The sequence below is a fragment of the Mobula birostris genome, chromosome X, assembly GCF_030028105.1.
Source record: "Mobula birostris isolate sMobBir1 chromosome X, sMobBir1.hap1, whole genome shotgun sequence".
Lineage (NCBI taxonomy): Eukaryota > Metazoa > Chordata > Chondrichthyes > Myliobatiformes > Myliobatidae > Mobula > Mobula birostris.
Window position 1 is genome coordinate 53,010,248 of NC_092402.1, and position 25,423 is coordinate 53,035,670.

The following is a 25,423-nucleotide window of genomic DNA, read 5'->3' on the forward strand; positions in this document are numbered from 1 at the left end:
GTGTGAAGGGAAATTCACTCTGTGTCTGACCCCAGGAGTGTGTGATGGGACAGTGTGGAGGGAGATTCAATCTCTGTCTGACCCCGGGAGTGTGTGATGGGACGGTGTGGAGGGAGATTCACTCTGTGTCTGACCCCGGGAGTGTGTGATGGGACTGTGTGGAGGGAGATTCACTCTGTGTCTGACCCTGGGAATGTGTGATGGGACGGTGTGGAGGGAGATTCTCTCTGTGTCTCATACCGGGAATGTGTGACGGGATGGTGTGAAGGGAACTTCGCTCTGTTCCTGACCCTGCGAGTGTGGGATGGAATATTGTGGAGGGAGATTCACTCTGTGTCTGACCTGGGGAATGTGTAATGGGACAGTGTGGAGGGAGCTTCTCTCTGTCTGACCCAGAGTGTGTGTGATGGGACACTGTGGAGTGAGATTCCCTCTGTGTCTGACCGAAGGAGTGTGTGATGGGATGGTGTGGAGGGAGATTCACTCCATATCTGACCTTGGGTATGTGATGGGATCGTGTGGAAGGAGATTCTCTCTGTGTCCCATCCCAGGAATGTGTGATGGGATGGTGTGGGGGTGCTTCAGTCTGTCTCTGTCCCTGGGAGTGTGCGATGGGATGGTGTGGAGGGAGCTTCACTCCATAACTGACCCTGGGAGTGTATGATGGGACACTGTGGAGCGAGCTTCACTCTGTGTCTGACCCTGGGAGTGTGTGATGGGATGGTGTGGAGGGTGCTTCAGTCTGTGTCTGACCCTGGGAGTGTGTGATAAGACGGTGTGGAGAGAGATTCAATGTGTCTGACCCTGGGCTTGTGTGATGGGGCAGTGTGGAGGGAGATTCACTCTGTGTCTGACCCCGGGAGTGTGTGATGGGACGGTGTGGAGGGAGATTCACTCCGCATCTGACCCTGGATGTATGTGATGGGATGGTGTGGAGTGAGATTCACTCTGTGTCTGACCCTGGGAGTGTGTGACCGGATGGTGTGGAGGGAGATTCAATCTGTGTCTGACCCTGGGTTTTGTTTGTGATGGGACGGTGTGGAGGGAGTTTCACTCTGTCTGACCCTGGGAGTGTGTGATAGGCCAGTGTGGAGGGAGATTCACTCTGTGTTTGAACCTGAGAGTGTGTGATGAGATGGTATGGAGGGAGCTTCAATTTCTGTCTGACCCTGGGACTGTGTGATGGGACATTGTGGAGGGAGATTTAATCTAATAACTGACTCGGCAGTGTGTGATGGGACAGTGTGAAGGGAGCTTCACTCTGTGACTGACCCTGGGAGTGTGAGGTGGGACAGTGTGGAGGGAGATTCACTTGCTGTCTGACCCTGGGAGTGTGTGATGGGACAGTGTGGAGGGAGATTTACTCCATATGTTACCCTGGGTGTGTGTGTTGGGATGGTGTGGAAGGAGACTCAATCCATTTCTGACCCTGGGAGTGTGTGATGGGACAGTGTGGAGGGAGATTCACTCTCTGTCTGACCCTGGGCTCATGTGATGGGATGGTTTGGAGGGAGATTTACTCCATATGTTACCCTGGGTGTGTGTGTTGGGATGGTGTGGAAGGAGATTCAATCCATTTCTCACCTTCGGAGTGTCTGATGGGATGGTGTGGAGAGAGATTCAATGTGTCCGACCCTAGGCTTGTGTGATGGGGCAGTGTGGAGGGAGATTCACTCTGTGTCTGACCCGGTAGTGTGTGTGTGAATTCTGCCCCTGGTCTCTTACTCCTGACTGCTCTTACCTCCAGCTGTGACATTCTGTTCATCACACGCACCAAATCAATGTTTCTGTCTAAGCTGTTCAACAGCAGCAGCTGATTGCTGGTACTGGGCTGACAGAAGGTGAAGGGGGAGCTGGATCCCAAGCACGTGCCTTGTGCGTCGATGTAACAGAATTGGTAGAGTGTGGGAGTTTCAGCAGGGAGTTGGTTCGCTGCAGGGTTTGGAAGAGAGATTAAACATCCTTTGTGTGGGCAACACATACTTATATTTGCACAAATGGTCCTGGAGGAACATCGTTTCGTTTTTACTGTAAACAACAGGAATTCTGCAGATGCTGGAAATTCAAGCAACACACATCAAAGTTGCTGGTGAACGCAGCAGGCCAAGCAGCATCTGTAGGAAGAGGTGCAGTTGACGTTTCAGGCCGAAACGCTTCATCAGGACCGTCCTGACGAAGGGTCTCGGCCTGAAACGTCGACTGTACCTTTTCCTACAGATGCTGCTTGGCCTGCTGTGTTCACCAGCAACTTTGATGTGTGTTGTTCGTTTTTACTGTGTACTGTACCAGCAGTTTATGGTCAAAATGACAATAAAATGCGACTTGTCTCGACTTGACAAACAGATGCATGCAGAGACAGAGATACAGAACGTGCGCGCACACACACGGGAACAGAGAAATACACACACAGATTGTCTTTGCACACGTATTGACACAGTTCCATGGACACACACTGAAAGAAATATGTGCATGCAGGAACATCAAGACACAGACACGCACACAGGATCGTAGATACAGTCCTGTTTAAGTGTCTTTGGCCCAAAATGTTGACTGCTTATTTGTCTGCATCAATGCTGCCTGATTTGCTGAGTTCCTCCTGCATTTTGTGTGTATCGTTCAAGATTTGCACCGTCTGCAGAAACCTTTGCCTTAGAACATAGAGACTCATGAGCATCGACACACACATGCATGTACAAATTGGCAGAGACACACACATACAGTATCTCACACACATGCATGCAGACACACATACACACAATGTGCAGGCAAACATACAGAGTTATGCACATGTACATCAGAAATGGAAATGCAGGACTTGAGAGAACAACTCACTGACGCACGCACACTCCCTGACTTGGTGACCCACCCTCCCTCCACTGCACTCCTCCCCATCTCCGTGACTCCCTTCTTCCCCTCCACCCAATCCTTTTTCCATGACCCCCATCATACACACACACAACGTCATAAAAGAGCAACGTATAACACAGTCACCTACACAGACCACCAAACACATCTGTTGTGAGTCATGGTGTCTGTTCCTGCATGCCATTATGCGTTTGTGTTGCGTGTATCAGTGTGCATATGTACGTCAAGGCTGGTCTATGCACTGACCTTCAAAGCAGATAGATGAAGCAGTTAGCTCTCCCTGATCTTGCTGGGGAGAGGGTGACCACAGAAAGGTGTAATAATCATTGAGAGATATCCACCCCATCTGGCAGGGAAAAGGTTAAAACAACGGTTAGGATACAGCTGGAGTATCATGGAGTGGCAGAGACAGGGAGAGGTGTCGGAGCTGGAGAGAGTCACTGAGACAGAGAGAGGTGTTGGGGAGGGAGGGGGTCACAGAGATAGGACACATCTAAAACATATTCCTTAGGTGTGAGAGACCAAGCTAGCTGTGAGTTTGTCAATAACGTTGAGTGCAGGCAAGGGAAGAGGTCGAGTGGGTGCATATTTCGTGAGGGCAGGGAAGACATGTTGAGTGTTGGCAAGGGAAAGGTTGAGTTGGATGTAATGCTGAGGCTTGATAAGGCATTGGTCAGACCACATCTGGAGTATTGTCAGCAGCTTTGGAAACCATGACTTTAAAAGGATGTGCTGGCATTGGAGAGGGTCCAGAGGAGGTTCACGAAAATGATTCAGGGAATGAAAGGGTTAATCTATGAAGAGTATTTGATGGCTCTGGACCCGCACTCACTGGAGCTTAGAAGAATGAGGGAGGATCTCACTGAAACCTACCGAATATTGAAAGGCTGAGATAGAGTGAATGTAGAGTGGATTTTCCCAATAGTACCGGGATCAGAAGGCACAACCTCAGATTAGAAAGACGTCCATTTAGAACAGAGATGAGGAGGAATTTCTTTAGCCGGGGTGGTGAATCTATTCATTGTCACAGATGGCTGTGGTGGCCTAGTCATTGAGTATATTTAAAGCAGAAGTTGATAGGTTCCTGATTAGTCAGGGTGACAAGGTTATGAGGAGAAAGCAGGAGAATGGGGTTAAGAGGGATAGATAATAAATCAGCCATGATGGAATAGTAGAGCAGACTCGATGGGCCAAATAGCCTACTTGTGCTCCTACATCTTATGGTACATCTTTAATGTGGGCACGGGACACAACATCCGATACTAACCTTGAAGAGGCCAATCCAATCTCTGCAATTCCAGTGGCTGGGTGAAACAAGGGTATAGCGGCATTCTACAGCGACGCCAGGGATGTAGGATGAGGCGACGTTGTGGAAGGTGACCTCCACCCAGGTTAGTTCCAGCGTTTCCATCTGAGACACTATAACCCGAAACAAGACCAAGAGATCATGTTATAAAGTGACAGACACTTCCCCACCAGTACTGCACTCCGATGTTAAACAGTGACAGACCCGTCCCCACCAATACTGTACCTTGGTGTAATATTGTGACAATATGAAGGATTTTGGTATCAGAAGTGGACTTTTGGTGACACTGTAGAATTATCAGCTCAAATATTCTGTTTCCAGAGTTCAAGAAAGTGCGCTGTCATTCAGCTCCGGGTATAGGCGTCTAGGGTATAGGGGTTAGTTTGGGCATTTAACGGCTTACCCAGTGGGTCAATTTCTTCCGTACAATGGCGTAGTGACCATGGGCAATGTCACAATTGATCAGTTTAATATGCCGCTGACGATGTAATAGGTAACAATTGTATCCACGACTCCAGCCAATGGCGGCGCCGCTTAAAACTCTTTTTAAACCGACATACTTAACAATAGTAATCAGGCAACCCGCCAAGGGTGGCCGCTGCGTCTCCTAGACCAGCTAGAAAGTAACGCGACCGAGCTGCTATGAAACCCTGAGCAAATATAACATACAACACACATGAAAGTTGCTGGTGAACGCAGCAGGCCAGGCAGCATCTATAGGTACCTCTTCCTATAGATGCTGCCTGGCCTGCTACGTTCACTAGCAACTTTTATGTGTGTTGCTTGAAATTCCAGCATCTGCAGATTTCCTGGTGTTTGCAAATATAACATATGCGGGTTAGGTACATCGTAACCCCGGGAGAATATGTTGTCACGTATATAGTATATACGTGCATCTCATCCCAGATACGAAGTAACTGAGTAGAGATACATCGTAATCCAGCCCAGATGCAATGTAACCAAAGCATATAGATTGTGTCCCGGCCCCAATACTACGTGCCCAAGGCTGATACATTGTACCCTGTCTAGACACAATGTAACCCTGCCGGATAAATTGCAAATCTGTTCAGATACAATATGACTTGGCCCAGGTACAATATAACGGGAAACTGATACGTTGCAGTCTGGGCCAGATACAGCGTAATTTGGAGCAGCTACCATGTAATTTGCTGCTCCGCCGCCTCGGAATAGTTTGAGATCGCCAGCCACACATCATATCTATCCCTTCTCTGTGCCTAGTCCTATAGACACACGCCTGGACTATAACCCTTCATATCTCTCATGTTCCTATCCAAACTTCTCTTAGATGTTACTGAACCCACTTCCACTCGCACCACCCTCAAAGTGAAGAGGTGTCCCTTAAATACTTCAAATTTCACCTGTAACCTCTGGCATCTAGTTCTAGTCTCGTCCAACCACAGTGGAAAACACCTGGTTGCATTTACCCTACCTATACCCCTCACAATTTTGTAAACCTTCGTCAAATCAAATTTCAAAATGTGTGGGCACAACAGGTGCGGTGAATATTCTTACTTTCCTTCTCCTTCCACTTCCACAGCCCACTTCTCACCAGCAGTCTCTCGCCTTCGGTGGGCAAGTGTTTCAGAATTGTTGGGACATCACAGTTTGTGATTGTTTTAAGACCAATTTATACAGTACATTTGTGTCGAATCTATGCCATAGGTACAGCGTAGTCATGTACCCTACGCCGTAGCCTGATGCGCACCTCCCCAAAAATATAATTACATGTTGCGGCGATGCAGACCGCAACAACTGTGATCGGTCCGCTTGGTCGTGTCGCACTTCCTCCTACGCATTTCCGGTTGCTTCTTCTCGTCAAATCGTCAAATCTACCTGCCGACACCCAAAAATATTTGAAATGCATTTCCTCATCCATGTCTCTCAGTGGCCAGACAAGCACAGAAAATTCACCCTCCTTCTGCCTCAGTCTGTTCAATGGTTGTACACACGATCTCCTCCGATGTCTTCTCTTTTCTGCATTGCAGTAACTTCAATAAAAGTAACTCTTGTTCAACATTTATTAGCTCCAACTCCAACATGATGCACTCAGTTTCAGTCACCATTGTTTGAAGTACACAAAGAAACTCAACATGAAGAAACTCAACACAGTGGCATAGAAACCCCAACGCCAACTAGTGTTTTGGTGGTGAATTGTAGAGCGATGCAGACACACCAATGCAGAAGTATAAATGCTCACAACAGTGTAGGCCACTTGCGTAGGCTACGGCATGGAGCACGCAGAAGTATAAATCAGCCTTTACTCAAATTGCTTCTCAGTAGATTGTCACCTTGTCGTGGTGGAGAAGCTTGTGTGGTCCTGTGGTCCCGAGAGCAATGCCGTCTGGAGCTATGCTCCTGGTAGGGTCACCCATGGCAGTAAGGTCGAGGGTGAGGTCCCTGACAAAGAACAATCCAAGACCTCAACGGTGGAACAGGCGGATGAAGTTACTTCGAACTCAACAGCTGTGAAGGCGGATGAAGCTACAACAAATCCATCAGCTCCAATCGTCATGGTTTCCATGCCATTGGAATCAGTTGGTTGATTTGTGAAGTATCGTGTGCTTCTTGGAGTGCAACATCAAGTACACGTTAAACAAATACACACACAGGCGTCTTCACTCTGTGGGCCACTTCAAGTCTTTCGGTGATTGGCGGAGGGCGATGGGAGCAGGCAATGTGATGGCTGGAAGCTCCTCGTCAAGAACCGGCATGAAGGCGATGAATACTTGATTCAGTCGCTCAACTTTTGGACAGAAGCAGGAAAGTTGTTCGGCAGAAGTATTCACATCTGAGCAGCCCTATTTAGAATCCACTCTGCTTACCCTGAACTGGGAAGGGGCTAGAAAAGGTGCCCTAAAAATAGTCTGCTTCACCCCATCCTGTCTGGAAAGCCGTGTCCAGAGGGATCACCATCATGCGGTTAAAAATCAAGTGAAACTGAAACTTGGAACCTGAAATATATGAATTCTGATGGATAACCCAAACTCAGACCGACCAGAGAGGAGAACTGCTTTTGTTGCCCAGAAACTTCAAAAATTCAGCTTTGACATTATTGCTCTGAATGAGACCCGCAGAGCTGGAGAAAGGCAACTAATGGAAGAGCAAGGTCAATGCACCTTTTTCTGGAAAGGACTTGATCCTGAACAATCGAGGATCCATGGAGTAGGTTTGGCCATCCAAAACAGCCTACTTCAGAAGCTGACAGAGTAACCACTGGAAATCAACGAACGTCTCATGACCCTGCGAATCCAGCTTGTCAAGAACCAACACACCACCATCATCAGCACCTATGCTCCAAGTCTGGATGCTGAAGATGAAGTAAAGGTGAACTTCTACGCCCAACTTGACGACATCTTTTCCTCTGTTCCCAACAATGAGAAGATCATTCTCTTGGGAGATTTCAATGCTAGAGTCAGGAAAGTTTATAGGCTGTGGACAGAAATAATAAGCAAGGAAGGAGTTGGCAAGGCCAACGCCAGTGGAACACTCCTCCTCACCAAATGTGCTGAACACAACCTGGTGATTACAAACACCCTATTTCACCAGAAAAACAGGCACAAAGTCTTCTGGCAGCATCCATGCTCCAAACACTGGCATCTCATCGACTACATCATTGTACGATCTTGGGACCAACAAGATGTACTGATAACAAGAGCTGTTACTGGTGCCAACGAGTGCTGGACAGACCACTGGCTCATCTCGTCCACCATGAGAATGAAGATTTGGCCCAAAAGGAAACACCAAAATCAGAACACTATTAAGAAATTTATTGTTGACATCCTTCAAGACATCAACCATGTACAGAAGTTCCAACAAAATCTTCAAGAACAACTGCCTCAACAAATCCCACCGTCTGTAGAAGAACACTGGAATCAATTGAAGAATGCTATCATCACCTCCTGCAAAGAAACAATTGGGTTCAAGACGAAAAAACATCAGGATTGGTTCGATGATAACGACAAACTACTCCAAAACTCAGCGACGAAAAGAGAAAAGCTTTCATCACCTACAAAACTGGAGGTAACCCGCTTCATTACCAACTGCATCAACTTCTCAAGATCTGGAGAAATGAAGACGTACCAGCAGACTTTACAGACTCAGCAATCGTTACATCTACAAAAAGAAAGGTGATCGATCCGAATGTGGAAATTATCGTGAAATTTCCGTTAGCAACAGCAGGAAAGATCCTCAGCCGCATCATGAACAACAGGCTCAAGCCTTTAGCCGAGAAGATCCTTCCGGAGACAAAGGTCAGTTTTAGACCATCACGTGGAGCAATCAACATCATCTTCACAAGAAAAATGTCGTGAACAGCTTCAACCTTTGTACATGGGATTCATCGACCTCACCAAAGCCTTTGACTCGGTATGAAGGGAACTCCTATGGGATGTCCTATCCACCTATGGATGCCCTGAAAAGTACGTTCGAATCCTGAGACTCCTCCACAATGGCATGCTTGGTCAGCAACAGTAACTGTGAGACTTTTCAAGTTAGATCAGGAGTAAAACAGGGATGTGTGATTGCCCCAACTTTGTTCACCATCTTCATTGCGACAATCATCCACATCAAGGATGACCTACCCCCAGGAATCAAAATTGTCTATAGAACAGATGGCAGACTTTTCAATCTTGCCTGTCTCAAGTCCTAAAACAAGACATCCACAAGTTCCCTCATCGAGTTCCAATACACAGATGACAACAGTGTTGCAGCTCTCTCAAAAAACCACCTACAAGAGATTCTGACTGCCTTCAACTGTGCATACACGAAACTTGGACTTGCCATCAATTCCAAGACTCAGATCATCTAACAACCATCACCAACTGAGACAAATTGGATAGAACCATCAATTCAACTTGGCAAAGCAACCCTGGAAAACGTGGACCACTTTCCGTATCTTGGAAGTCACCTCTCCTCCAATGTCGACCTTAATGACGAGATCCAACATCGTCTTAAATGCGCTGGAACAGCTTTTGGATGTCTCCGAACAAGAGTCTTTCATGATCGTGACATCCAAACAGACACCAAAATGTTAGTGTACAAAGCAGTGGTAATCCCAACGCTCCTGTATGCATCAGAAACCTAGACAACATACCGACGACATCTGAAGGCACCTGAAAAGTTCCATCAACGCTGTCTTCAAAACATCTTAAGTATCAGCTGGGAAGATAGAAGAACCAACATCAGTGTGCTAAATGAAGCAAAAACAACAAGCATTGAAGCCTACGTCATCAAGAACCAACTAAGATGGAGCAGTCATGTTGTTCGGATGAAAGATGAACGTCTGCCGAAACAAATCTTCTACTCCCAGCTTAAAGAAGGCAAACGTAAAAGAGGCGGACAACAGAAGAGATTCAAAGACATCTTAAAAGCCAACATGAAGAAATGTAACATCGACATCAACAATTGGGAAACCAATGCCAAGGACAGGAAACTCTGGCAAGCCATCATCTGAGAAGGAACAACAACTTTTGAAGCCAACAGATGTGCAGAATTAGAAGAAAAGTGAAGAAAATGGAAAGAGAGACAGCAACAACCAAAGCTCGATCTGCCATCTGGAACTACCTGCCCTGAATGCGGAAGAACTTTCAAAGCCAAGATTGGACTCATAAGCCACTTGGGAGCCCATAAGTAGATCACCAGAATGAAGATCATCGTCCCTGACATCGAGGGATAGCCACGATGACGACTCAAACTGGTGCATCTCCGAGCTCCTCCAATCAGCATGCACAATAACAAAGGGCAGCTGGGAATTGCAGGCCGGTACATGAGGGGAGATTGATAAGTTCATGGCCTAAGGTAGAAGGAGTCAATTTTACAAAACCTAGCATATTTATTTTTCCTACATTTACACACTTAGTCCAGCGGTCATGGAGCATACAGATCCCTTCTTTGTAGAAGTCAGCATCTTGGACCTCTGGAAAGTGGTCCACAGCAGGGGTGCTTGATAAGTTCGTGGCCTTAGGTAGAAGGAGATGAGTTACACAGCTCTTGTTACATGCATGTGCAGTTCAACTCTGAGCGATAATGTAGAAAGTTTGAAGTTAGTAACTTATCTCCTTCTACCTTAGGCCACGAACTTATCAATCACCCCTGCTGTGGACACTTTCTGGAGCTCTAAGATCCGTATGCTCCACGACCGCTGGACTAAGTGTGTAAATGTAGGAGGGGACTATGTTGAAAAATAAATGTGCTAGGTTTTCTAAAATTGACTCCTTCTACCTTAGGCCACAAACTTATCAATCACCCCTAATAGGCGGCTGAGCATGATGCGTTCAGGGCATCGAGACTACAAGCCCAGATGCTGAACTTCCCAGTTGATCAAGTGCACCAGAGGAGGCCACTCAGCTTGTTCACTGCTTCATAGAATACCAAGACAGGTCCTTTGGCCAAACTGGTCCTTGCCAACAAAGATGCCCCATCCCAGCTGGTCCCATTTGCCCAAGCTTGGCTGTATCCCTCTGAACCTTTCTGATCTGTGTACCTGTCCAAGTGCCCTTTAAATATAGTTATTGTAGTAGAGGGCGTGCAAGGTAAGAGGGGAATGTTCAACAGAGATGTGTGGGGTAAATTTATCTTACACAGAGAGTGGTGTGGCTGAAATGTACTGCTGTGCATGGTGCTGGAAGTAGATGACATAGGGGTTAAAGATTAGCTTTATTTGTAATACGTACACTGCAATATATAGTGAAATGTGCTGTTTGTGTCAAATCAAATCAGTGAGGATTGTGCTGGGAGTAGTTGGCAAGCCTCCAGTGTCAAGATAACATGCTCTGCTTCTTAACCCTGACTGGTATGTCTTTGGAATATGTGGGAGAGAGTCAGAGCACTTAGTGGAAACCCACCCAGTCATAGGGAGAATATGCAAACCCCTTATAGACAGCAGGGGGAATAGAGCCCCAATCAGTGATCACTGGCTCTGTAAAGCAGTATGCTACCATGCTGCCCTACTCTTATATGGACACGTGGATGTGCAGGAAATAGAGGGATATGGACACTCCAAGCAGAAGGGATTAGTTTAGTCAGCATTTAATGACCAGCTTAATTAGTTCAGCACAGACCTGTGGGCAGGGCTTCATTGACCAGTCTGCAGATGCTAGAAATCCAGAGCAACACACGCACACAAGATGCTGGAGCAACTCAACAGTTCAGGCAATATCGATGGAGGACACTAAACAGTCAACTTTTCCAGCTGAGACCCTTCATCAGGATTGAGGAGGAAAGGGGGAAGAAGGCAGAATAAAAAAAGTTGGGGGGAAGGGAAAGAAGCTAGCAGGAAGGTGATAGGTGAAGCTGGGTGGGTTAGAAATAAAGGGATGGAGAAAGAATCTGATAGGAGAGGAAAGTGGACCACAGGAGAAAGGGTGGAGTAATAGGCTGGTAAGTAGTGGTGAAAGGGGGGAGTGGGGAGTGGGGAGTATTGATGTTCATGCCATCAGGTTGGAGGCCACCCAGACAGAATACAAGGTGTTGCTCCTCCACCCTGAGGGTGGCCTCATCTTGGCACTAGAGGGGGCCATGGATTGACATGTCAAGATACAGCCATGATCCAGAACATGCCCTCTTATAATTACTACCATTGTGGGGGAGGTACAGGAGACTGAAGGCCCACACTCAATGATTCAGGAATAGCTTCTTCCCCTCTACTATCAGATTTTTGAATGGTCCACAAACAGTACTTCACTATTCCTCTTCTGCGCTGTACCACTACTACAAAACAAAGTTAACAACTTATGTCAGTTATAACAAACCTGACTGATTCCTCGCCACATCCTGTGGGACTCCCTGACAGTCTGGGTAGGCCCAGTGTTCTGCCTGCCCCCATCTCACCAAACTGGTATCTGTATGCCTCGACCCCATTCTATCCCCACTGGTTCAGTCCCTTCCCACCTACATCCATGACACTTTGAAATGATCAAGAGTGTGCAATCACTTTCAATTCCCTGGTCCTGATTGCCCCATTTTCTCCATGGATGCCCAGTCCTACACACTTACATTCCCCCATCAGTATGGCCTTAAATCTCTCCACTCCTTTCTAGAGAACATAACTAACCAGTTCCCCTCCAACACCACCATCCTCCATCTGGCAGAACTGGTCCTCACACTCAAATTCTTTCATATCCAAGGGGTAGCCATGGGCACTTGCATGGGTCCCAGCTATGCCCATCTTTGTGCTGGCAATGTAGAACAGGCCATGTTCCAAGCCTTGCCTGGTAAAGCTCCCCAACTCTGTGCTGCATTGATAACTGCAATGGTGCCACTTCATCAACTTCACCTTCAACTTACACCCTGCCCTTAAATTCACATGGTCCATTTCTGACACCTCACACCCCTTTCTCAATCTGTGTCCACCTCCATTTACTGGTATCTTTCTTTAAGCCTACTGACTCTCATAGCTATCTTAACAATATGTCACAATGGGAGGCATTGGGAACAGACCCAATTGCAAGACACAGACACTGAAGTGCAAGGAACAGGACTTGACTAGAGGTGGGACATGACTGGATACAGACAGGGAGCAGGGACAGGAACACAGACTTGGGCTAGGACATGGACAAGGCAGGGAACCCAGACAAGGAACTATGCACTAGAAGCCTGGGCTTGGGCTCCGAGCCAGAGACTGGACAAGGACCCAGAACCCAGGTCTCACCTTGGGCTTGGGCCCCAGAACCAGGCAAGGACACAACATAACAGGATGTGGCTGGGGTCTGGAGGCCCCAAGCTTGGAGACTTGGAATGCAGAGGCTGATAACTCAGAGGCTGGAGCTTGGAGACAGACTAGGAACTGTACAACAACAGAGCCAGGACTTATCCTTAGACAAGCCAGGACTCAACTTTATCTCCACACCAAGGTGGGACAGGACCATCTGTCAGATAACAGCAGAATAGCCTGACTTACCCAACAGAGACAAATACAAGACAAGGCAGGACAGGTTCCACCCCCCCACAGGGCAACAGCAGAACAGCCTGACTTACCCCACAGAGGCAAGGACAAGAAGAGACAAACACTGAAGAATAATATTCAGTTCCATCTCTGCATCAGGGTTGCTCCAAGTAGCAGTTACAGCCAGCAACCTCAGCTGGCTATGGAAACAGCCAGATCCCTACCTAGCTCAGAGAGGCTGACAGCCACTCAGCTGGCCCAGGAAACAGCCAAATCCATACCACAAAGACAGCTCCGACTACTGACAGCAAGGCTCCATGAAGTGATGGTTCTCTAACATGGCCTAAAGGTGGCAAGTAGCCACTCCAGCCTTCCACCAGCAGGCTGCTCCTAGGGGATCTTGACAAGACAAACTAGCAGCTCACGCTCAACCCCAAGGCCACTTATATTCCAAGCCCCAAGATGGGAATCACGTGCTTCTGATTAATCCAACCAAAATGAAGGACAGCTGGAAAACCCGGAGTCCTGAGTCCACAGACCGGACCGTGAACCGGAATGCGGACTTCACGGACTGGACCATGACACAATAGTTCTTCCTACTCTGTCTCTTATAAAAATGCCATTACCATATTACCATTTATCAATCCCTCTAACTCCGGCACATCTATTCTCAGGATGAAGCTTTCTTTTTCAGAACATGTGAGATGTCCTCCTGCTTCAAAGAATGATGTTTCCATTCCTCCACCGTTGACGCTGCCCTCGCCCGCATCTCCTCCATTTCCCAGACACCTGCACTCACCTCATCTTCCCACCACCTAAAAAGGATAAAGTTCCCAATGTCCTTACGATGAACGTCCGTATCCTTCAATTGGATCCTACCACCAGCACATCTTTGCATCCCCACTTCCACTTTCCCCAGGGATCGCTATATCTGTGATTCCCTTGTTTATACATCCCTCTCCACCAATCTTCCTCGTGGCACTTGCCTCTACAGGTGTACACCTGCCCATTCACCTTCTCCCTCACTACTATTCGGGGCCTCAAACAATCTTTCCAGGTGAGGCAACACTTCACCTGCAAGTCTGTTGGGGTCATGTACTGCATCCGATGCTCCCAGTGTGGCCTCCCCTACGTCAGTGAGACTGATGCAGATTGGGTTTGCTGGTGTAGATGCTGCTTCATCGAGCACCTTCGCTCCGTCCAGGACAGGGAAGATATCCTGTTGATCAGCCATTTTAATTCCAATCCTGATTCCCACTCCAACATGTCTGTCCACGGCCTCCTCTACAACCATGATGAGGCCACTCTCAGGTTGGAGGAGCAACACCTCATATTCTTTCTGGGTACCCTCTAACCTGATAGCATGAGCATCGATTTCTCCAACTTGCTTACTTACTGACCATTACCCCACTGGCTCTTAGGGCAGCAATGAAGGTCCTTCATCTCTGTCTGTCTATACTGTCACACTCAGATGTAGAAAGATTCTTCATTGCTGTTTCTGTAAAAATTTTGTTTTACCAGTCAGGTTGTTAGCCCTCAGCTGAACTCCTGAACCTGGAGGACTGCTGGACCGCTCTTAGTCTGGCCTCTATCTTTTGACCTGTTTGGTATGGGTGACCCTTTCAAGAGCCAAAGCATAAAGCCCTGACTCCAGCCATCATAACTCTCCAGGTCATTGAGGCGCGCAAACCTCCAAACCCTACGACAAGGTTGTAGTCTTCTTGGATGATCGATTTCTCTAACTTCAGGTAATTTCTCCCCTTTCCCCTTCTCTCTTTGTTCATCCCCATTCTGACTCCCCTCGTACTCTTTCTCTTTTCCTCATCACTTTCCCTTCCTCCTCACTGCCCCTCCCACAGCACTGCCGTTCTGCAACTCTTCTCACCACCCTTCCCTCCTGACTAATTCTCCTACAATATTGTGCTCCCTTCTCACCACCCCCTCCAGCACTCCCTCCTCATTGCCCATCCCACAGTACATTGCCTACAGCGAGGATTGAACCTGCTTCTCGACAACCGTGAGCTACTGAATCTATCAGTGGGATCAACTCCATGCGTTGGGATCCTGCTTCTCACCGTCTCTGGTGGTACCCATGGGAAACTGCAACTACGTGACCATTGGAGAGATGGTCACTCAACGCAGACCAGCCGTTTCATCTAATGGCAATGCTCCTAAAATTGCTTCAACAAATTAGAATTTAAAAAAAAATTCTACTATTATTGCAACCAGTCAACGAAAGAGGGGCAGACTGAGAGATTGTGACAGAGAATGAGATAGAGAGGGATAGGAGAGTGAGTGAATGAGAGAAAGAGAGAGGGAAATGTAGGGAGGAAGTTCCAGAACTCAGGGATCTGGACAGCTGAAGGAGGAGAGATAGGGAAGTGTGCAGGGGTCTGAGAGGGTAACAGAGGGTGGGCTGTAGGGGGTGGAAGGGATCACTGAGATGGGGAGAGGTGTAGGTACTGGAATGGGTCACAGACTTGGGGAGGGGTGTAGGGGCTCAGGGGAGTTAACAGGAATGGGGCGAGGTCCTATTCCGATCCAGTATTTGGGCCCTTTTCAGTTTAATTACAACTTTCCTATCGCAGGGTGATTAAAATTGAGCACAATATTCCAAGTTAGTACTTTTGACAATAATACCTCTATCAAGTCACCCCTTAGCCTCCTTGGTTCTAGGGAAAACAGTCTCATCCTGTCCAATGTCTCCCCATAAAAGTTCTCCAATTCAGGCAGCATCCTGGTTAAACTCCTCTGCATCCACATCCCACTAGTGGAGTGGAGACCTGAACAGCACACAGGGCTTCAAATGAGGTCCAACCAGTGTCTTGTAAAGTGGCAATTGTTGCATTCAACATGGAGTGGCAGAGCTCTCTGCCTTCTACACCAATCCCACTTGCCCCCATTACACACCCTGCCTGTTTACGTTTCTGTCGGAAAGGTAAATACTGGAGATAAATTGGTGTATCATTGTGACACGTACCAAAATACAGTGGGAAACTTTGCTTCACATGCCATCCATACAGATTATTTCACCACATCAGTATGTTGAGGTAGAACAAGGTAAAGCAATAACAGAATGCAAAATAAAGTGTCACAGTTACAGAGAAAGTGCAGTGCAGGCAGAAAGTCAGGTGCAAGAGTCATGACAATGTAGATTGTGAGGTCAAGAGTTCATATTGTCATACTAAGACTATCCAAAAGTCTAATGAAAATGGGATAGAAGCTGTCATTGAGCCTGGTGGTATGTGCTTTCAGGATTTTGAATGTTCTGCTGGATGGGAGAGGGCAGAAGACAGAATGTCTGGGGTGGGTGGGGTCTTTAATTATGCTGGCTGCACTACCAAGGCAGTGAGATGTATGGACGCCTTTATCGAGGCAGCAAGGGGGCGAGGCTGGTTTCTGTGATGTCCACAGCTCTGCGCTTTCTTATGGTCATGGGCAGAGCAGTTGTCGTGATGCATCCAGATAGGCCATTTTCTATGGTACATATGTAAAAATTATACACCATAAATCAGAGATATTCAGAAAATTATACAGAGCTATACAAACGATACATATATGCAGAATGGTGCTGGATAAGGACCAATAATATCATGAAGGATCCTACCCACCCTGCTCATGGACTGCTAGCCCCCTCCCTGATGGGCGTGGGGAAATGTAGCATCCATGCCAGGACTGCCAGAATCAAAAGCAGTTACTTTCCCCAAGGAGTAAATCTGATCAACACCTCCACCCACTAACTCCACCACTACTTCATTATTTCCTGTCAATCATTTTATAGGCAGCCTGGCGTCACTTTGTGGATATACAATCAATCCATGTATTTATATTTGTTGTGTTTTTTATTATTATTGTGTACTTCATCTTCTGTGCTTTTTAATGCTACATCGGATCTGGAGTAACAATTATTTTGTTATCCTTTACATTTGTGTACAGGAAAAGACACTTAAAACCCCTGATTCTTGAATCTTGAATGATGGAGCCATTCTAACTTCCAAATGCACTTGACAACACAGGGTGATAAGTAAGCTGTATGGCATGCTTGCCTCCGTCAGTCAGGGCACTGAGTATAAGAGTCAGGAAGTTATATTGCACCTGTATAAAACTCTGGTCAGGCTGCACTTGGAGTTTTGTGTGCAGTTCTGGTCACACCCATTACAGGAAGGGTGTGAGGGCTTTGGAGAGGGTGCAGAGGAGATTCACCAGGATGCTGTCTGGATTAGAGAGCGTGAGCTATAAGGAGAGGCTGGACAAACTTGGGTTGTTTTCTCTGGAGCGGTGGAGGCTGAAGGGACACTCGATAGTTTATATGATCATGAGAGGCTGAGATAGAGTAGGCAGCTGGTATCTTTCTCCCAGAGCTGAACTGTCTAACACCAGAGGGAATGCATTTAAAGTGAGAGAGGATAAGTTCAAAGGAGACGTGCAGGAAAAGTTTTTTACACAGTGATTTCTACAGATGTACCCTGGAGAGTATTCTATAGGTTGCATCTCTATCTGGCTCCAGCCTCCAAGCAGGAGGTACAGGGGCCTGTAGACATACAGTCAACATTTCAGGAAAGCTTCTTCCCCACTGCCATCAGACTTCTGAACAAAGAATGAACCCATGAACACTGCCTCGCTGGTCTTTTCCCTTTTTTTTTGCTTTCTTTTTGTACTACTTATTTAATTTAATCTTTAAATATATATTTCTTATTGCGATTTACAGTATTTTCATTATTATGTATTGCAACATACTGCTACCACATAACAACAAATTTCACAACATGTGCAGGTGATGTCAAACCTGATTCTGATTCCGGTGAGCTCCTGGTAGGTACTGGTAACGTAGGCCACCCGCTAACGCCTCGCAGTTCCCATTGGGCAGGAGGTGCAGAAGCCAAAACACAAGAGATTCCGCTGATTCTGAAAATCCGAGCAACGCACACAAAATGCTGGAGGAACTCAGCAGGCCAGGCAGCTTCTATGGAAATGAATAAACAGTCGACGTTTCAGCCAATACCCTTCTTTTGGACTCAAGGTTCAGAAACCTGAAGTCCCATACCACCAAGTTCAGGAATAGTTACTTCTCTTCAGTTCCTGAACCAACTAACACAACCCTAATCACCACCTCAGTAAAGCAACACTGTGATCTCAATGGACTTTGTCTTCTTTTTGTTCTAATTATGTTCTTTCTTCAATGCCTCTACTCCCTCAGCAGGCAAAATAAATTTGTCATCTCCTTGACAACCCGAAACAATTTTTATCAATGTGTCCTCTTTGGAAGCATCACAGTTTGGTACAGCAACTGCTCTGCCCGTGACGGCAGAGAGTTGTGGACACAACTTAGAACATCATGAAAACCAGCCTCTCCTCCACGGACTCTGTCTACACTTCTCACTGCCTCAGTGAAGCAGCCAGAATAACCAAAGACCCCACCCACACCGGACATTCTCTCTTCTCCCCCTTCCCATCAGGCAGAAGATACAAAAGTCTGAAAGCACGTTCCACCAAGGTCAAGGACAGCTTCTACCCCACTGTTATCAGACTATTGAACGGTTCTCTGGTACAATAACCCTTGATCTTACAATCTACCTTGTTATGACCTTGCACCTTATTGTCCACCTGTACTGCACTTTCTCTGTAGCTGTGACACTTTATTCTGCATTCTGTTATTGCCTACCTTGTTCTACTTCAATACCAATGATCTGATCCGTATGGACAGCATGTAAGACAAGCTTTTCACTGTATCTCATATGGATGGCAGTAATCAACCAAGTTACGAATTTACCCGATGAACCTTTCCCATCCATCCAAGTTCTTGCTTGAGGACCCCACAACCGCCCCTTGTACGGCAGATAGATCATCTGGGGATCCCAAGAGGTGGAGGGAGGGCTGACACAACTTCAATCATCAATGGACCTGAGGAGTCAAGGAGATTCTACCCGCTGGGCACTCACACCACTTCCTCTGCAAACTGACAAGGAGGAAGGAGGGTCCGGGACGTGTACAGAAGCCAGGAGGGAGGCAGGAACAGACAGCAGGTGGACACTTACTGCAGTGGGTCTCGTCTTCTCCCTTCTCGCAGTCCTGCTCCATGTCACAGACCCAGCTGGAGGGAATGCAGCGGCCACTCTGGCAAGGGAAGTAATTGGTGTTGCACTTGGAAGTCCGCGGGTCTGCAAGCGGGTAAATAGCAGCACGTTAATCTCACAGAAACCCCCAGCTCAAAAACAGGGAAACAGGCCCTTTGGCCTAATTTGTCTATACAAGTTTCTATCCAAGCCAGTCCCATTAGGCTATATCCCTCTAAGTTCCCCAATCTTGTACCTGTCCAATTGCCTTTTACGTGTACCTGGCAACAGGTTCCATATACAGACCACCCTTTGGGTGAAAAAGTTGCCTCTCTGTTCCCTATTACATCTTTCCCCTCTCAACCTGTGCCCTCTGGTTCATGATTCCCCAACCCCAGGCAGCATACCTGAGGTTTAGGAAGCAAGGATCGGATGGGTCTATTGAGGAATACAGGGAAGCAAGAAAGGAGCTTAAAAAGAGGCTGAGAAGAGGAAGAAGGGGGCATGAGAAGGCCTTGGCGAGTAGGGTAAAGGAAAACCCCAAGGCATGCTTCAATTATGTGAAGAAAAAAAGGATGACAGGAGTGAAGGTAGGATCGATTAGAGATAAAGGTGGGAAGATGTGCCTGGAGGCTGTGGAAGTGAGTGAGGTCCTCAATGAATATGCCCCAGGCTGCTCCACGAGGTGAGGGGAGAGATTGCTGAGCCTCTGGCTAGGATCTTTATGTCCTCGTTGTTCACGGGAATGGTACCGGAGGATTGGAGGGAGGCGAATGTTGTCCCCTTGTTCAAAAAAAGGTAGTAGGGATAGTCCGGGTAATTATAGACCAGTGAGCCTTACATCTGTGGTGGGAAAGCTGTTGGAAAAGATTCTTAGAGATAGGATCTATGGGCATTTAGAGAATCATGGTCTGATCAGGGACAGTCAGCATGGCTTTGTGAAGGGCAGATCATGTCTAACAAGCCTGATAGAGTTCTTTGAGGAGGTGACCAGGCATAAAGATGAGGGTAGTGCAGTGGATGCGATCTATATGGATTTTAGTACGGCATTTGACAAGGTTCCACACGTAGGCTTATTCAGAAAGTCAGAAGGCATGGGATCCAGGGAAGTTTGGCCAGGTGGATTCAGAATTGGCTTGCCTTTAGAAGGCAGAGGGTCGTGGTGGAGGGAGTACATTCGGATTGGAGGATTGTGACTAGTGGTGTCCCACAAGGATCTGTTCTGGGACCTCTACTTTTCGTGATTTTTATTAACGACCTGGATGTTGGGGTAGAAGGAGGGGTTGGCAAGTTTGCAGACGACACAAAGGTTGGTGGTGTTGTAGATAGTGTAGAGGATTGTCAAAGATTGCAGAGAGACATTGATAGGATGCAGAAGTGGGCTGAGAAGTGGCAGATGGAGTTCAACCCGGACAAGTGTGAGGTGGTACACTTTGGAAGGACAAACTCCAAGGCAGAGAACAAAGTAAATGGCAGGATGCTTGGTAGTGTGGAGGAGCAGAGGGATCTGGGTGTACATGTCCACAGATCCCTGGAAGTTGCCTCACAGGTGGATAGGGTAGTTAAGAAAGCTTCTGGGGTGTTAGCTTTCATAAGTCGAGGGATAGACTTTAAGAGTTGCGATGTAATGATGCAGCTCTATAAAACTCTGGTTAGGCCACAATTGGAGTACTGTGTACATTTTCGGTCGCCTCACTATAGGAAGGATGTGGAAGCATTGGAAAGGGTACAGGGGAGATTTACCAGGATGCTGCCTGGTTTAGAGAGTATGCATTATGATCAGAGATTAAGGGAGCTAGGGCTTTACTCTTTGGAGAGAAGGAGGATGAGAGGAGACATGATAGAGGTGTACAAGATAATAAGAGGAATAGATAGAGTGGATAGCCAGCACCTCTTCCCCAGGGCACCACTGCTCAATACAAGAGGACATGGCTTTAAGGTAAGGGGTGGGAAGTTCAAGGGGGATATTAGAGGAAGGTTTTTTACTCAGAGAGTGGTTGGAGCGTGGAATGCACTGCCTGAGTCAGTGGAGGAGGCAGATACACTCATGAAGTTTAAGAGACTACTGGACAGGTATATGGAGGAATATAAGTTGTGGGGGGGGGGGTTATATGGGAGGCAGTGTTTGAGGGTCGGCACAACATTGTGGGCCAAAGGGCCTGTACTGTGCTGTACTATTCTATGTTCTATGTTTTATGTAACCCTGGGGGAAAACAACTATGTGCCTTGACTCTATCTGAGCCCCTCATGGTTCGTACACCTCTATAAGGTCACCCCTCAATCTCCTGTGATCCAATGAATGAAGTCCCAACTTGCCCAACCTCTCTTGAGTCTCAGCAACATCGTCGTAAATCTGCTCTGCATCCTTTCCAGCACAACGGCATCTCTTCCTACAGCAGGGCGACCAGACCTGAACACAACACTCTGAGTGCAGTCTCATTAAAAACTGCAACATAACCTCCCGATTTCTATTCTCAGTGCCCTGACTGATGAAGACCAGCATGCCAAGAGTCTTCTACACCAGCCCTGTATACCTGCACAAGATGCTGGTGAGACCACTTCCGGAGTATTGTGTACACTATTATAGGCAAGATATCATTCAGACGGGAAGAGTAGAGCTCGCCAGAATGTTGCCAGGACTTGAGGGCCCCATTATGGTGTGAGGAAGGGTAGGTTGGGACTGTATTCCTTAGAGCCTAAGAGACAGGGCTAGATTGAATGGAGGTGTATGATATCATGATAGACACAGTCTTTTCCCAGGGTTGGGGAATCAAGAACGAGAGGGCATAGGTTTAAGCGGGAGGGGGGAGATTTAATAGGAACCTGAGAGACAACGTTCACAATTTCCTGCACCATTTAAACCCTCTGGGAACCCATTTCTTCCTCCCCTTAAACTCACTGTGTGTGTCGGTGTTACACTGAGGGGTGCTGTGTGTATCAGTGTTACAGTGAGCGGTGCTCTGTGTGTGTCAGTGTTACACTGAGGGGGGCTGTGTGTGTCAGTGTTACAGTGAGGGGTGCTGTGTGTGTCAGTGTTACAGTGAGCGGTGCTCTGTGTGTGACAGTGTTACAGTGGGGGTGCTCTGTGTGTGTCAGTGTTACAGTGAGTGGTGCTCTGTGTGTGACAGTGTTACAGTGGGGGTGCTCTGTGTGTGTCAGTGTTACAGTGAGTGGTGCTGTGTGTGTCAGTGTTACAGTGAGCGGTGCTCTGTGTGTGACAGTGTTACAGTGGGGGTGCTCTGTGTGTGTCAGTGTTACAGTGAGTGGTGCTCTGTGTGTGTCAGTGTTACAGTGAGTGGTGCTCTGTGTGTCAGTGTTACAGTGAGGGGTGCTCTGTGTGTGTCAGTGTTACAGTGAGGGGTGCTGTGTGTGTCAGTGTTACAGTGAGTGGTGCTCTGTGTGTCAGTGTTACAGTGAGCGGTGCTCTGTGTGTGTCAGGGTTACAGTGAGGGGTGCTATGTGTGTCAGTGTTACACTGAGGGGCGCTGTGTGTGTCAGTGTTACAGTGAGGGGTGCTCTGTGTGTGTCAGTGTTACACTGAGGGGTGCTGTGTGTGTCAGTGTTACACTGAGGGGTGCTCTGTGTGTGTCAGTGTTACACTGAGGGGTGCTCTGTGTGTGTCAGTGTTATAGTGAGGGGTGCTCTGTGTGTCAGTGTTACAGTGAGGGGTGCTCTGTGTGTCAGTGTTACAGTGGGGGTGCTCTGTGTGTGACAGTGTTACAGTGAGGGGTGCTGTGTATCTCAGTGTTACAGTGGGGGTGCTCTGTGTGTGTCAGTGTTACAGTGAGCAGTGAGCAGTGCTCTGTGTGTGTCAGTGTTACACGCAAGGATGTTGTGTCTGTCAGTGTTACGGTGAGGGGTGCTCTGTGTGTGCCGGTGTTACAGTGACGGGTGCTGTGTGTGTCAGTGTTACAGTGAGGGGTGCTCTTTGTGTGTCAGTGTTACAGTGAGGGGCTATGGGTGTGTCAGTGTTACAGTGGTTGTGCTCTGTGTGTGTCAGTGTTACACTGAGGGGTGCTCTTTGTGTGTCAGTGTTACAGTGAGGGGCGCTGTGTGTGTCAGTGTTACAGTGAGTGGCTCTGTGTGTGTCCGTGTTACAGTGGTGGTGCTCTGTGTGTGTCCGTGTTACAGTGGTGGTGCTCTGTGTGTGTCAGTGTTACAGTGAGGGGTGCTCTTTGTGTGTCAGTGTTACAGTGGGGGTGCTCTGTGTGTGTCAGTGTTACAGTGAGCAGTGCTCTGTGTGTGTCAGTGTTACACGCAAGGATGTTGTGTCTGTCAGTGTTACGGTGAGGGGTGCTCTGTGTGTGCCGGTGTTACAGTGACGGGTGCTGTGTGTGTCAGTGTTACAGTGAGGGGTGCTCTTTGTGTGTCAGTGTTACAGTGAGGGGCTATGGGTGTGTCAGTGTTACAGTGGTTGTGCTCTGTGTGTGTCAGTGTTACACTGAGGGGTGCTCTTTGTGTGTCAGTGTTACAGTGAGGGGCGCTGTGTGTGTCAGTGTTACAGTGAGTGGCTCTGTGTGTGTCCGTGTTACAGTGGTGGTGCTCTGTGTGTGTCCGTGTTACAGTGGTGGTGCTCTGTGTGTGTCAGTGTTACAGTGAGGGGTGCTCTTTGTGTGTCAGTGTTACAGTGGGGGTGCTCTGTGTGTATCAGTGTTACAGTGAGGGGCTCTGTGTGTGTCAGTGTTACAGTGAGGGGTGCTCTTTGTGTGTCAGTGTTACAGTGGGGGTGCTGTGTGTATCAGTGTTACAGTGAGGGGTGCTCTATGTGTGTCAGTGTTACAGTGACGGGTGCTGTGTGTGTCAGTGTTACAGTGGTGGTGCTCTGTGTGTGTCAGTGTTACACTGAGGGGTGCTGTGGGCGTCAGTGTTACAGTGGGGGTGCTCTGTGTGTGTCAGTGTTACAGTGAGGTGCACTCTGTGTGTGTCAGTTTTACACTGAGGGGTGCTGTGTGTGTCAGTGTTACACTCAAGGATGTTGTGTCTGTCAGTGTTACAGTGAGGGGTGCTGTGTGTGTGTCAGTGTTACAGTGGGGGTGCTCTGTGTGTGACAGTGTTACAGTGAGTGGTGCTGTGTGTGTCAGTGTTACAGTGAGTGGTGCTCTGTGTGTGTCAGTGTTACACTGAGGGACACTGTGTGTGTCAGTGTTACAGTGGGGGTGCTCTGTGTGTGTCAGTGTTACAGTGAGGGGTGCTGTGTGTGTCAGTGTTACAGTGAGTGGTGCTGTGTGTGTCAGTGTTACAGGGAGTGGTGCTCTGTGTGTGTCAGTGTTACAGTGAGTGGTGCTGTGTGTGTCAGTGTTACAGTGAGTGGTGCTCTGTGTGTGTCAGTGTTACAGTGAGGGGTGCTGTGTGTGTCAGTGTTACAGTGAGGGGTGCTTTGTGTGTCAGTGTTACACTGAGGGGCGCTGTGTGTGTCAGTGTTACAGTGAGGGGTGCTCTGTGTGTGTCAGTGTTACACTGAGGGGTGCTCTGTGTGTGTCAGTGTTACAGTGAGGGGTGCTCTGTGTGTCAGTGTTACAGTGGGGGTGCTCTGTGTGTGACAGTGTTACAGTGAGGGGTGCTGTGTATCTCAGTGTTACAGTGGGGGTGCTCTGTGTGTGTCAGTGTTACAGTGAGCAGTGAGCAGTGCTCTGTGTGTGTCAGTGTTACACGCAAGGATGTTGTGTCTGTCAGTGTTACGGTGAGGGGTGCTCTGTGTGTGCCGGTGTTACAGTGACGGGTGCTGTGTGTGTCAGTGTTACAGTGAGGGGTGCTCTTTGTGTGTCAGTGTTACAGTGAGGGGCTATGGGTGTGTCAGTGTTACAGTGGTTGTGCTCTGTGTGTGTCAGTGTTACACTGAGGGGTGCTCTTTGTGTGTCAGTGTTACAGTGAGGGGCGCTGTGTGTGTCAGTGTTACAGTGAGTGGCTCTGTGTGTGTCCGTGTTACAGTGGTGGTGCTCTGTGTGTGTCCGTGTTACAGTGGTGGTGCTCTGTGTGTGTCAGTGTTACAGTGAGGGGTGCTCTTTGTGTGTCAGTGTTACAGTGGGGGTGCTCTGTGTGTGTCAGTGTTACAGTGAGCAGTGCTCTGTGTGTGTCAGTGTTACACGCAAGGATGTTGTGTCTGTCAGTGTTACGGTGAGGGGTGCTCTGTGTGTGCCGGTGTTACAGTGACGGGTGCTGTGTGTGTCAGTGTTACAGTGAGGGTTGCTCTTTGTGTGTCAGTGTTACAGTGAGGGGCTATGGGTGTGTCAGTGTTACAGTGGTTGTGCTCTGTGTGTGTCAGTGTTACACTGAGGGGTGCTCTTTGTGTGTCAGTGT

The 25,423-nt window shown here is 47.9% G+C and overlaps 1 protein-coding gene across 2 annotated transcripts in view; it reads right to left on the bottom strand.

Moving 5' to 3' along the window:
- Positions 1–25,423, bottom strand: part of LOC140191656 (calcium-binding and coiled-coil domain-containing protein 1-A-like) — a 108,477-nt gene that overhangs the window by 34,500 nt on the left and 48,554 nt on the right. For both annotated transcript variants that reach the window (XM_072249256.1, XM_072249255.1), the window contains exons 3-7: positions 19,109–19,231; positions 17,860–18,036; positions 4,133–4,284; positions 3,112–3,211; positions 1,742–1,932 (exon numbers count right to left, since the gene is read on the bottom strand). In XM_072249256.1, coding sequence (XP_072105357.1) covers positions 1,742–1,932; positions 3,112–3,211; positions 4,133–4,284; positions 17,860–18,036; positions 19,109–19,151 — 663 coding nt within the window. In that variant the 5' untranslated portion in view covers positions 19,152–19,231. The remainder of the gene's footprint in view (positions 1–1,741; positions 1,933–3,111; positions 3,212–4,132; positions 4,285–17,859; positions 18,037–19,108; positions 19,232–25,423) is intronic.